Below are 14,187 nucleotides of genomic sequence, written 5' to 3'. Positions count from 1 at the left end.
TTGTAATATGATGTACGTGGGTAGGATGACCTGTAAGGTCAAACGAGAATTTTTGAACACAGGAGTTCCATCAAGTGTAAGAAATCGAATACCAAACTTACACTGCATTTTCTGGATGTGGGACATACTGAAGAAGATATCACATGGGTGGTCCTGGACAAACCACACTACTGTAGGGACATGGGCCCTCTAGACAGAGTACTGTTTCGCAGAGAACATCGCTGGGTGTTCAGACTGGGCTGTCATCTTAGTGGTCTAAATGATGATATACCATGGTGCCCATTATAAATCCTTGCTATACCACTATTCTTCTGGCATCTAATTGCTACTCATTTGATGGCTGTTGGAAGAGTATTTCCATATGGACCCATGATATTGACTCACTGTTGCCATTCGTCTCTGTCCATTATTCAATGCAAATTCATACATGTCTATTCATACTCCCCATAAATGATTGTTTACTACATGATATTCAAACATTAGCCCTATTTCAGTCTGCTAAATGCTTCTTTTGAAAATGGATACACTGGCATGATAGGGTCGGTCATAGTAAAAGGGTTTTCAGATCAAAGTTTGTTTGATTACATTTCCCAGGCCATCTAGAAGACTGTTACATGCTTCCTTTGAATTTGATTACACTAGTATGACAGGGAGGGTGATCATAACCAGTCTTTTTCACTACAGTTCCCAGGCAGGCCCAGCGGTTTTGCGCATGCGCGATTATGAGGCCCTTAACAGGCTCCAGACTGCTGCACAATTACTCCCGCTAGAATCTCTGTAGAGTAAGGTTCTCCTCTACACACAAGGTGAGGCTATATGGAAGTTAGTCTGCCATTTTCTAAAGGCCGCGATCTAGGTTGTCATTATTATTTTTAACATTCTCTGCTTATCTGTTACCGTGACTGGTTGGCATGAGACTATAGACACCCGACAGTCGCACATTGGGTCTGAGCGCTATTTGAATATGGGGCGAGTCTTGCTCCATAGTTATACTTACCCACTTCACACAGTGTCCTTTTGGTTAATTTTACTTTTGGGACGGTGATAGTAATGCGTCCGTTTGACTTCAGTTTCCATATAGCCTTAGCGGGTTTGACCATGCGAGATAATGACGCTCATAACAGGCGCCTGACTCACGGCTCAATTACTCCCACCAGAGTCTCCATAGATCACAGCTCCCCACATGTAAGGTGAGATTATAAAAAAGTTTGTTTGACATTTTTAAGGGCTGCGGTCTGGCTTGCTACCATTTGTATGGTCTATGCTCATTGGTTACCCTGACCGGCTGCCTTTCGACACCCGACAGTCGTACCTTGAGTTGAGGGCTTTTTAAATATGGTGTGACTTATTCTTTATAGTTATTTCCTACAGTTACATTTACTCACTTATCATGATGTCCAATAAGGCACGGATTTGACTCGTTAATGATAGTACTGGTGGTTTTGATTAACCTACGAGCACCATGGCCTCATGAGAGATACATTTAGAACACAGGCGGAGTTTTATGAGGGTATAATGGGTGCTGCGCCAGAATAAAGCTCAGAGCGTTCCCTTGACTCAATTTCTTCACTTTTATTTCATTCACAGACTCCTTGGAGACAAGGTATATATACTCGTCCAGCATAGTATTTTGCTTTTAGCTTAAAGAAATGTGTGTGTTTCTGTTGCGTTTTCTTTGATCTTCACTTATGTTGTTGCACCTCAATAGAGAGTTTTACATGTGAAGAGACTCTGTAGATGGTTGCCTCGGACCTTATACATTGCCCACATTTGATTGAGGTGATGGTGCACACTGGTTTCAAATTTACATTGATGCATATGTTTGATATGTGCCAAATATGAGAAAAAGGTACCCCCTCGTTTAATTTGAGGTCCAAGAGGAGGGGGAAAGAGACGGCCAAAAACTATGAGAGACCTCTATGTTTGATATGTGCCTCTTTATGATTCCTTTGTAGGGCCATCTGACCCACTCATCAACCCGTTGCCACTGTGCACTATTGATCAAGATATAGGCCTGAGTATATTTTTGGGATATTTTTTGATATTATAATTTGTACACGTTTATATAGCAGAGTGACAATACACTATGGTCCTGAAGAATGCCTGGAACATCCGAGTCACATAGGGCAGAAACATGTTGCCTGTATACAGGGTGACTATCCATAACCCTGTCTCACTATGCTTTTAACCTCTATCCATTAGGACATAGGAATTAAGTTGTTTGTCCTCATTGAGATAGTTTTAAGACACTTGTTTTGTTGCACTCTGCCCCTCACACTTAACCTAGAGTTACTGTCCCAGGCAGGTCACTCCCCACGCTGCACAGCGCCACCTGTGTGCCCGTGTCCCTACTGACGAATCGCTGCTGCTGCCACTAGTTGAAGCCCTCCTCCACCCGCAGGCTGCCACCTGCGCCTCATCCCTGGTGGCCCAGTGGTGGGCCGTGAGTATCTCTCTGCTCGCTCTGTCCCTTTGCCAGCTGTCTGATTTTTTACTTCTGTCAGCCGTTTAATTCCTTGTGTACCGTGTTACTTCTGTACTGTACTCTGTGCCCTTTTTGCTTTCTGTATTCCCGCCCATTTTGTGCCCTTGTATTTTGTTCCTGCCGTCCCGCTTTCCTTTCTGCCGCTGCGTCCCCTGCGGCCCCGCCCCCGCTCGCCCATTCGTTCCGCTCCCGCCTCCCAGCTGCTCCTCCCTCCAACCTCCCCTTCTTATGGCGGCCGCTGTGCGATGAGGAGAGCGACCCTTGACCCTGTCCCAGCCAGGTCACTCACCACGCCGCACAGCTCCACCTGTGTGCCCGTGTCCCTACTGCCGAATCGCTGCTGCTGCCACGAGTTGAGGCTCTCCTCCACCCGCAGGCTGCCACCAGGTGCCTCATCCCTGGTGGCCCAGTGGTGGGCCGTGAGTATCTGTCTGCTCACTCTGTCCCTTTGCCAGCTGTCTGATTTTTTACTTCTGTCAGCCGTTTTATTCCTTGTGTACCGTGTTACTTCTGTACTGTACTCTGTGCCCTTTTTGCTTTCTGTACCCGTTTTGTGCCCTTGTGCCCTGGCATATTGTTCAAGCAGTCCCGCTTTCCTTCCCACCACTGCACTCCCTGCGGCCCTGCCCCCCCCGCTTGCCCACTCGTTCTGCTCCCGCCTCCCAGCTGCTCCTCCCTCCCACCTCCCCTTCTTATGGCAGACGCATGCAGCGGGCACGCCGCTGGCACGCCAAAGGCAAGACTCATCTGCGCCTGGACCGCGCCCTGCGCCAGACCCCCTGGCCCCGCGAACACCATGACACCCGACACCGCTACAACGCCAGCACCCTCCAAGCTCTCAACGCCAGCCGAGTACACACCTGCTTCCGGGCCACCCTGCAGCACACCCAAGGACCCTTCTCCTGCCGGAACTGCAGATACACCAGCCTCCAAACCACCACCACGTCCTCCGGAGCAGGACGCAACAACCTCCGATGCATTCTCCTCAACACCCGCTCCGCCTGCAGACACGCCATCGAACTCTGGGACCTACTCGACTCCACCACCCCAGATGTCGCCTTCCTGACGGAGATGTGGATGAACCCCTCCTCGGCACCCGACATCGCCATAGCCATCCCTGACAGCTACAAGATCACCCGCAGGGACCGCACCAACGGCACAGGAGGATGAATCGCCATCGTCCACTAAAACACCCTCAGAATCTCGACCAGCACCGACGCATCGCCCATCCCCGCCAAACACCTGCATTTCCAGATCCACACCGACCCTAACACCACCCTCAGAGGAACCCTCATCTACAGACCACCCGGTCCCCGGCCACAGTTCAGCGACTCCATCGCCGACTTCGTCAGCACGCACGCCCTTGCATCCACAGACTACCTCCTCCTCGGGGATCTGAACTTCCACCTCGAGAACACCAACGACAGCAACTCCACCACCCTGCTCAACAACCTTGCCAACCTCGGACTCAAACAGCTTGTCACGACTCCCACCCACTCTGCCGGACACACGCTCGACCCCATCTTCTCAGCCAGCAACCACGTCACCTTCAGCCACAACACTGAACTCCACTGGACCGACCACTGCTGCGTCCACTTCACCTTCGAGAAGCCCACCACAAACCACTGCACACAACGGCCCCCCACCGCAACTGGAGCAAAGTCACTGAAGACCAGCTAGTCACCACCCTCGCCCGAAACCCACCAACAGACACTACCAACACCGACTCTGCTGCCCTCAACCTCAGGCAATGGATCGACAACTGCGCCAACACTCTCACCCCGATCAAGAAACCCTCGAACAGACGCACCAATAGAAAACCCATCTGGTTCACCGCCAACCTCTAGGCATCCAAGCAGGCCTGCCATAGACTCGAGAAAAAGTGGCACCTCGAACAGACACCAGACAGCAACACAGCCTACAAGAGGCCATCCGCAGACATCACCAACGCATCCATACCGCCAAAAGGACCTCCTTCAAAGAGCGCATTGACAACAACGCACACAACAGCAAAGAGCTCTTCAACATCGTGAAAGATCTCTCCAACCCCAGCTCCAACTCTAACGACATCCCGCCATCACAAGACCTCTGTGACTCCCTAGCCACCTTGTTCCACCGCAAGATCGCAGACATCCATGACAGCTTCAGCAACCAGGCCCCCCTGACAGACACAGACTCCTCAGACTCACCAACCCCCATCCACATCGACATCGACCCCCTGCTCTCCTGGATCCACGTCAACGACGAAGGCACTATCAAAATCATGAACACGATCCACTCCGGTTCACCATCCGACCCCTGCCCGCACCACATCTTCAACAAAGCAAGCTCCACCATCGCACCCCATCTCCGCAAAATCATCAACAGCTCCTTCGAGACCACCACCTTCCCGGAGAGCTGGAAGCACGTCAAGATCAACGCCCTACTCAAGAAACCCAAAGCTAACCCCAAGGACCTCAAAAACTTCCGGCCCATCTCCCTCCTCCCGTTCCCGGCGAAAGTCATCGAGAAGATCATCAACAGGCAACTGACCTCCTTCCTTGAAAAGAACAACATCCTGGACCCGTCACAATCTGGCTCCCGCAGCAACCACAGTACCGAAACAGCCCTCATCGCCGCAACCGGCGACATCAGAGCCATGATGGATAATGGAGAAACCGTGGCCATCATCCTCCTGGACCTCTTGGCTGCCTTCGACACCGTCTGCCACCACACCCTCCGCACACGCCTCCACAACACAGGGATCCGCGACAAAGCCCTGGACTGGACCACCTCCTACCTCACCGGCAGAAACCAGAGTGTCCGCCTCCCCCCATTACGCTCAAAAGACACCAAGATCATCTGTGCGTACCCCAAGGATCGTCCCTCAGCCCGACACTCTTCAACATCTTACATGGCACCGCTCGCCAACATTGCCAGATCGCACAACCTCAACATCGTCTCATACGCCGACAACACACAGCCTCTCCCTCACCAAGGCCCCCACCACCGCCAAATCCAACCTCCACGAAGGAATGAAGGCCATCGCCGAATGGATGACGATCAGCCACCTGAAACTGAACTCGGACAAGACGGTGGTCCTCATCATCGGATCCACCCCCTCCGCCTGGGACGACTCATGGTGGCCGGCCGCACTGGGAGCTGCACCAATCCCCACCAACCACGCACGCAACCTGGGAGTCATCCTGGACTCCGCATTGTCAATGACTCAGCAAGTAAACTCCATCTCCGCCTCCTGCTTCAACACCCTCCGCATGCTCCGCAAGATCTACAGATGGATCCCCACCGGTACCAGGAGGACAGTCACCCAGGCCCTTGTCACCAGCAGACTGGACTACGGTAACGCCCTTTACACAGGAACATCAGCCAAACTCCAGAAATGACTGCAACGCATATAGAACACCTCCGCACGCCTCATCCTCGACATCCCCCACCACAGCCACATCACAGCCCACCTGAAAGACCTACACTGGCTCCCCATCAACAAGAGGATAACCTTCAAGCTCCTCACCCACGCTCACAAAGTTCTCCACAAAACCGGAACAGCGTACCTCAATGAACGACTCACCTTCTACACCCCGAACAGCCAGCTTCGCTCCGCTGACCTTGCCCTCGCCACCGTCCCCCGCATCCGTCGAGCGACCGTCGGCAGCAGATCGTTCTCCCATCTCGCCGCTAAACCCTGGAACACCCTCCCCATCCGCCTACGACAGACCCAGGACCTGCTGGCCTTCAGGAGACTCCCCAAGACCTGGCTGTTCGAGCAGTAGCAGCACCCCCGCCCACCCAGTGCCTTGAGACCCTCACGGGTGAGTTGTGCACTCTACAAATGTATTGATTGATTGACTAACACATAGACGTGCTACTAAAAACACTCCTGCTCCTTTCCTGCGGGAAAGCTGTAGCCCACACTGGGTACCTTGTGGTCCCAGCGTGTGGAGGGGCCCAATGATGAAGCATGTCACCCTCGGGTGAGTGAGGGTTCTCGTCCAAACACCTGTAGTGTCCCCACCTTTTGTTCCCATCTCTTTTAAAGTATGCCAGAACTTCACAGTCTTCCTTAGTTCCACATGGTTTCCAATGCTTCTTCCAAGCATAGGTAGTGTTTTCTCTTGACCATGTTTTTGATTTGATGGTGTTTACAAAGAAGTTGGATGAGACCCCAAAAGTAAAATCCCTTGGAATAATATTTGCAAAGCAGAGCTTGGGTGATGGTGGCCTTTAACCTGTAGTATATTCTTGATACGGAAAGATATGGAGTAAATTGTGCATGATGTGGAAGGATACTCCAAAATAAGGTGAAAATTTGAGTCAGGATTCCCATCACATTCCTTGCTTCCTTTGAAGGGGTTGGCAGATGTTAAAGGTTCAGAGGACAGTTGGTTCTCAGCTTTGTCCAGGTGCCAAATATGAAAATATAAATTTTTGGTAAATTGAGGTTGCAGTGCTTGTAAAGCAATCTGTGCTGTACTTAAAGGAATTGGCTCAGGACATAGCAGCCCAAATCCAACAAGCAGCTTACAAATACTCAATAATGCTATTGAAATGTCCTGCTTTCTATATTTGCTCAAGCCTCTGTTTGAATTTGTATTGATGATCCAGGTTTTTCTAAAGAGCAGGGGCCTGATTTAGAGTTTGCTGAATATGTTCTGTATCACAAACGTGTCAGGTATCCTGTCTGCACCATTACTACTGCATTATATCCTAAATATGTAGTAATGGACTTTTAATAAGGTGGACAGGACGTCCGTCATGTTTGTGATGAAGTACCCCTCAGCCAAACAACAAATCAGGCTCTGACTCTTTGGAAATGTGATGGATATCTTGTTCGCCTCATTACAAGTGCATCATGCGGGCATGCATGTTTGCATGACCAGTACATTTTTACTTTGTATAGCCAATGCAAAATGGTTTTGAGGATGTTATTTTCAGAATTGCATGTTCCTTTGTACAAGCACATTGAGTTTCAGCAAGAGTAGTTCACTGTCTTGTGTTGTTTGTTTTATGCTGGGGCGGAGTCATGTTTATGCATCAATGCTCATCCATACATGATAGAAGGTAGGGTTTTGTACTGTTAAGTTACGTATTCTGATGGCTGTGTCTGTTGTAGATGTGTCTAGTGACATTGTTACATTTTTGCAATTTTTGTACTATTTACGTCTTAGCCATCCATCTATTTGCTTGATTGACACAAGTGTTTTTTTCAACAAAGGTAACCATTGAAAAAAACCTCTCTTTAAGGTCTCTAGCCCTGTCACCCAACTTTACTGATTTTACCCTATACTTTGAGGTGTTGGATAAAATATAACCACCACCAGGCCCTATGGCAAACACGTACACTCCGAAATAAGCAGCTGATATTAGTGTAGGAAAAAAGTCTGCGTAGAAGAAAGCAAAAAAACGAATTATCTTAGAGCATTTTAAAATAGCATCACTCGTTCATTTCATCAAGATCCCTTGGGAAAAATGTCTACGTTGTAAAATACATTTACTTCACCGATCTGCACACCCTTGAACATTAACTCACACATTCATCCGCCTCCATGATTTTAATGAAGATAGTTTACCTATCTGCATACCAAACTCCTCACCTTCAAGGGTAACATTCTTATCAATTTGTGGAACGATTGTGATATTGCTGTGTTTGCACATTTCGTTCAATCTTAGCCAGTATACCTTTTAATGATCCTGTAGGAAATACTGATGTGAGAAATAGTGCCTTAATATTAAGGACTAACATTTTCTGAAGGTATATATATTTTTATATATATATATATATATATATATATATATATATATATATATATATATATAGGTAAGTAAAGGTTTACTTTACTTAACTCTATACACACACACATATTTTTTCCCAAGGTACGTAGCTGTGGAGTTCAAAATAAGTAAGTCTACACTTAACTGTGAAGGCGTACCTACTCAATATTTTGGTCGGCAAATCTGTCATAATTGAGGCTTCCTAATTTTGTTCAGATCCACTGCTATGGAATCTACATGCTGCAATGAGGATCTGAATTGCTGACCACAGGCATATATATTTTAAAGTCTCAGAATGGTGCTAGCAGACATTTAACCAGGCCTCTCTCAATCAGCTTGATATCACTCTACAACAAAAGATCTTGCTTGCTTGTATTAGTTGATAACCAAGAAAGATGAACGAATGCCTTACCTGCGTGTATTAGGTGCTGTAGGCAGGTTATCTGTTGAGAGAGAAAAAACAATATTAATTAAATATATGCACATTAAATCTCATTCTATCTTTCACTGAACTAGTAGTCCAACAACAATGTTCTCCAATAATGAATCTATGTGATCAGTGCTGGAAAGAGGGAAAAAATCTACGTTGTGGTCCAGTAAGTTGGCGGTCAATGGGTGGCAGCAGGAAGGAGGTGAAGTCGTGAGAGTTGGAGTTATGAGCAAAGGATTCTTATAGTCAACTTACACATTTATGTTTTTAAAACTCTGCCCAAAGAAATTGGCACAAAGGACAAATGTGATAGTACATGTTGTCTTACTTCTTTATTTGGTCACATTTTAAAATATCTTAATCATTCAGGGTTTTTGAATCACGCTACTCACCGTGAGGGTCTTAAGATGCTAGGGGGAGGTGGGCAGGGGAATGAGCAAAGAGTTCATCTGAAGAGCCAGGGCTCGAGATGTGTCGGGCTTCGCCTACCCTGTAATTTCCAGAATATAATAACAGTAAGATAACACGGAAGGGTAATGCACTTGCAAGAGAAATCTATGTGCAATCTAGTCACAGGTTTCAGTCGTCATAAAATAGCATAGATTGTTAACATGCCTGCTGCAAAGCACAACATGTAACATGCAGGTCACAGAGTTGTATTTAATATAGGCAGCTCAGTAGGTTTCTGCTTTTGCTGCAGAGATTCTTGTGTTACCTCGAGGTCACAAGTTATCATCCTTGTGAGCAAGGGAGCAGGCTGCCACTAACCAGATAGATGCTTTAAAATGTCCTTCAACTGCCTCCCGTACTGAATACCCTGTAAAAATAGGTGATATAATGTTACAATATTATAGGTCTATATATGACCAACAACAGATTGTTGATATTACATCCTTGAGAGGTTTCCTTCAGAAAAATGAATTATAGGTACTCTCGGATATCGAGAAAATGACAATGGCAAGGCCATTCACAAAAGATGAGCTGGAGGGGGTCATAAAAAATCTTCTGAGCGGAAAAGCCTGCGGCCCAGACGGCCTCCCAGCAGAATTTGTAAAAGTTTTTTGTAGTGCCATTTTGGATTTTTTCTATTGTTAGCTAATTCAATTTTAGAAGGTGGGGTGAGACCAGAGTCATTTAGACATGGGAATATAGTCAGTTTTTGGAAAAAGGGAAAGGATAGTGAAGATCTGAAATCTTACCGCCCCATCACGTTATTAAATTCTGACTATAAAATAATCACCAAACCTTTAGCTAATCGTTTTAATCAAAACGCCTCGCATTTGATTCACCCTGACCAAAATGGTTCTATCACTGGCAGGCAGCTTGGCACAAATACGCACTATTTAACAGAAGCATTGAACTATTTTGAGACTCAGAGGATACCGGCGCTAGTCCTCCTTTTAGATGCTGAGAAGACATTTGACCTAGTCATCTGGGAGACCCTATTTTTTATTCTGCAAAATTTTGGTATACCTCCTAAAATTACGGGGGTGGTTCAGAATTTATACCTTATGCGGACGCGAATGTAACCATTAACACCTCGGAGGCTGGCCAGGTTAAGGTTAAACGGGGGGCTAGACAAGGGTGCCCTCTGTCGTCGGAATTTTTATCGAGCCATTAGCGATTGCAATCAGGAATAATATTGATATCCGCCCCCCACTTCCAACTATGGCAAAATTGAAATTATACGCCGATGATATCATGCTTATTATAAAGCCTGAGAAGGAGGTCCAAGCAAAAACTTTTAAGATCTTCGAGGAATTTGAGGCATTAGGTGGATATAAAATTAATTGAAAAAAAACAGAAATTATACTGTGTGGTGAAGCTTGTATGGATTTACACCCTGATATTCTTTCCTGTGTAAATGCTAAACCTAAGAGATATCTGGGTGTTTATTTTTCTGCACAAATAGCTGAGCTATACGATCTGAATTTTGCCCCACTTCTACGAAAAGTTCATGACTTATTTCTTCGATGGAGCTCTCTTCCATTAACCATCTTGGGTAGGGTTACATTGATTAAAATGTCTGTCCTTCCACTATTCAACTTCCTCTTCTCTGCAATTCCTTGTATTTTAATAAGCTCCTTTTTTTTTACCAAAATAGAGTCTATGTTTACAACTTTCCTTTGGGCAAAGAAGGCCCAGGAATTGCACTTAGCACTGTATATGAAGAGCTGGAACATGGAGGATTAGCTCTCCAGAATCTCAGGGATTACTACTTTGCAGATTTTGCACAATATATATCTAGATTTAAGCCGCAACAGCAATCAAATCTTATTATTTTATGAATTTAATTTGCAAGGAAAATAAGATCCACTCCCCATTAACAATTTTTAAATCACCTAAATTAGCACGATATAAGTGTTTACAGTGGTTTTTCCAAAAACGGCAGGCTCTCTATAGAAGATATTCCATCCCCGTAATCAATTCCTCAACCCCGTTATCCGGCCCTATCTTACTTCCCGGTATCAGAGAATCTTCAGTGGTAACACAAAAATGGGCCAATGCTGGATTCCGGAAAATCTCAGATTTTTTGAGGAATGATAGATGGCTGAGCATAGCTGAAATGTCTCATTTAATCACCAATGATTTCCTTCTTCTTGGGTCATACAACATCTTTAGTAAATTCCTCAGCAAACATGATCTGGCTCCGATATGTGAACGGAAACACGTGGTATATGAATTATTAGATAATACCACATTTAAGAAACCTGGGGAGTGGAAAAAGGGTTTAACCGCAACCAAGGGTCAGTATGTGGTCAGCAGTTTAGTACGTTAAGGGGAGCCAATTGGCGAAGGATGTTGTTTTTCAGAAAATGGCAACTTTATAGAACTCCTCTTTTTCTATCTAAAATTTACACCAACCAATCAGCACAGTGTTTCTGCTGCCTTAACCATCCTTCAGCCAATTGGGAACACATTATATTACAATGCCCCTTGATCCAGAGGTTCTGGAAGGATATTTTCTTTAATTTGGAACGTGAATGCAATATTTTAATAGGATTGAGGACTTGGCTAATAATACTTGGCTGCGACCCAGATCTTTTTCTTCCAGATAAGTTTGTTAAATCATTATACATTGCAATGGCTGTAGCTAGATCACTTCTGCTTCAAAGATGGCGATCAGATCTTATACTACCTGTCCATGAATGGGTCCAAAAAATGAAACTAGTTAAAAAAAGCGAACAAGCCTATGCATTACGAATTGGGGGACTTAAAACGTTTGAGAGAATCTGGGCAGCCTATTTTGGTCAAGATCTCTAAATTCAAAGTATTCTTTAGGAGAAACCTCCATTATCCCTGATATCTAGGCCTGGCAATATTAGGATCTCAATTTATTATGTAACATTTGACAGGTTTTTTGTGAGTCAGTTACATCATTGAACATAGGAAGTTGTATTATGCTCTATATACTCGCTTATTTTTAGGCATACGTTTAGGTACCCAAGGCTTAATCCATTGTTCAATTTATATTTATGATTGGTAGTGGATACTGTGTTCTTTGTCCCTCGAATAATGGCTCAAATGTTTATGTTGCTTATCTTTTTGGATTTAAAGATTTATTCCCCCTTGGTAAATTTGTGCTATTTATCAACTTTGTATTATTAACATCACATTTAAATTAATTTGTATGGATGTACTTACCTGTTAATAAGTACTACATAAATAGCTATTATTGTAATAATTTATATAGGCATATGTAGCTGAATATCTCACAGTGGATGCATATCTCTTATATATAGAATATAGAGATCTCAAAAGCATGTCTCCAAATGATAGCATTTGTGATCTGACAATATGAATGTTATTGTTACCCTGATGGCTCTGGCATCAAAGGGTTAAGGTAAAGATAGCCCTCCCCCACTCCAAAGTATGAGACTGAAACAAAAATTGTGCTGATGGCGTTGAAGAGATGCATTTTGTTGGACCCAGGTGGGACGGAAAATGAAATAAAATTAAAATAAAATGGATAATAAATAAGTGGCCTCCCTCCCCACCTTCATGTTGCTGCTCTGAATGCAAAACAGCAAACGTCAGGTGACACTGGATGTGTCCCGTGTCAGCAAATTGCACCAGGACACAGTCCGCACATTTCACTGAGGCTGGCCAGAATGCCGGCTTGATTCAATAATAACTAAAACATTTAGAATCCATATCTACCCCCCTCAATTTCAGAGCTAGGTTTGATTTAGGGAAAGAGATCACCCTTCTAACATCTCTGTATAGTTCCCAGGGTGTTATAAGGCAGGGAAGAAGCCAGAGTAGCTGGAGGGTGAAGCTGCTCTATGGCTTTTTCCTTCTCCGGGCAAGTGATGATTCTTTTGAGAGCTCTAGTGCCAGAGAGTATGCTGGAGGGGGAGCACAAGCTGGAGGAGAGGGACAATAAGACCCTGAAATGTACCTTCCCTGTCCTCCAGGAAGGACGCTACTTGAGAGATACAAAGTGATAGATTGAAAGTACTGTGATGGACGCGAGCCCGCAAGTTATGCAAATTACTAGGCCACATCTCGTTTGCACTGGAACACAAGCAACCGAAGATATGAAGTGGCACCGTTGCATGATTGATCAAAACAAGCATGGGTCAAGAAATGTACCTGGCATGGCAGCTACACCACTGTACCTCTGCTCAGTGCTAAATGGTTGATAAAGTTGCCAATGGACTATTTGCTATATCCACTGCCGTGGAAGAAGGGTTTGAGTATCAGATAGCAAGCACTAATCTCCTCTAGCAAATTCTCAGTTGAATTTACTTGCAGCAGGAGCGAGGCTCGATGGGAGCGAAGGAAAGGAATTTCCTTTTCCTAAGCACATTTGGATCAACATTTAAAAACCTGAGTATTACGTCATACAGCACAGGGGTTTCCATCCACTCTTGTGCCAGAAAGCAGGAGTCGGTTTAACATTAAAACAGTAATGAGACAGAGTATCGAGGTGGAAAATATTGAGATGAAAATATCGTGGAGTGGAAATATCGAGTGCATGAATATCATTGTCAAGAATATCCATTTGAAGGTAATTAATATCAATTTTGCAAACATAGACATCATTAATACTGTTTGCAAAAATATAGTTGTTTAAAATATCAATTTTTTTACTAGTGTTATGTATTTTAGTATATATTTTTAAATGTATGTGATGTAATTTTTTGTAAAAGAATTGTTCATGTTTTTTAATACATGTGTATCATTTTTAGCAGTTATCAATTTTATTCTAATTAAATCTAGCATTTTTTAGTTCCATAGTGGGGGTGTGGGTTTATAGGGGAATATGAGGGAAGTAATTTAATTATAATAAATTAATGAATATTTTGTATGAATTAATATTTATTTAATTGAGATTTTATAGGGTTACTTGTGGGAAGTAATTTATTATGAATTAATTATTAATTGGTTGGCAATTAATATTAATTAATTTGTAATTAATTATGTGAATTGTATTATTTTGCAGGTGCTGGTTTAGGGGTATATAGGGGTAAAGGGTGGGAAGTAATTTATTTTTAAT

General features: G+C 44.5%; 1 protein-coding gene and 1 long non-coding RNA gene across 4 annotated transcripts in view; one reads left to right on the top strand and one right to left on the bottom strand.

Moving 5' to 3' along the window:
- The window catches only part of LOC146822634 (uncharacterized), a 1,280,275-nt gene that overhangs the window by 700,196 nt on the left and 565,892 nt on the right, over positions 1–14,187 (bottom strand). For all 3 annotated transcript variants that reach the window (XM_085606818.1, XM_085606816.1, XM_085606817.1), the window contains one exon: positions 8,667–8,697. In XM_085606818.1, the coding sequence (XP_085462944.1) occupies positions 8,667–8,697 (31 nt within the window). The remainder of the gene's footprint in view (positions 1–8,666; positions 8,698–14,187) is intronic.
- LOC146822635 (uncharacterized) overlaps positions 1–14,187 on the top strand; it is a 224,138-nt gene that overhangs the window by 149,407 nt on the left and 60,544 nt on the right. The gene's annotated exons all lie outside the window — the stretch shown is intronic.

This window comes from Triturus cristatus, chromosome 5_2 (assembly GCF_964204655.1).
Source record: "Triturus cristatus chromosome 5_2, aTriCri1.1, whole genome shotgun sequence".
Taxonomy (NCBI): domain Eukaryota; kingdom Metazoa; phylum Chordata; class Amphibia; order Caudata; family Salamandridae; genus Triturus; species Triturus cristatus.
This window is presented reverse-complemented; position numbering and strand designations above follow the sequence as displayed.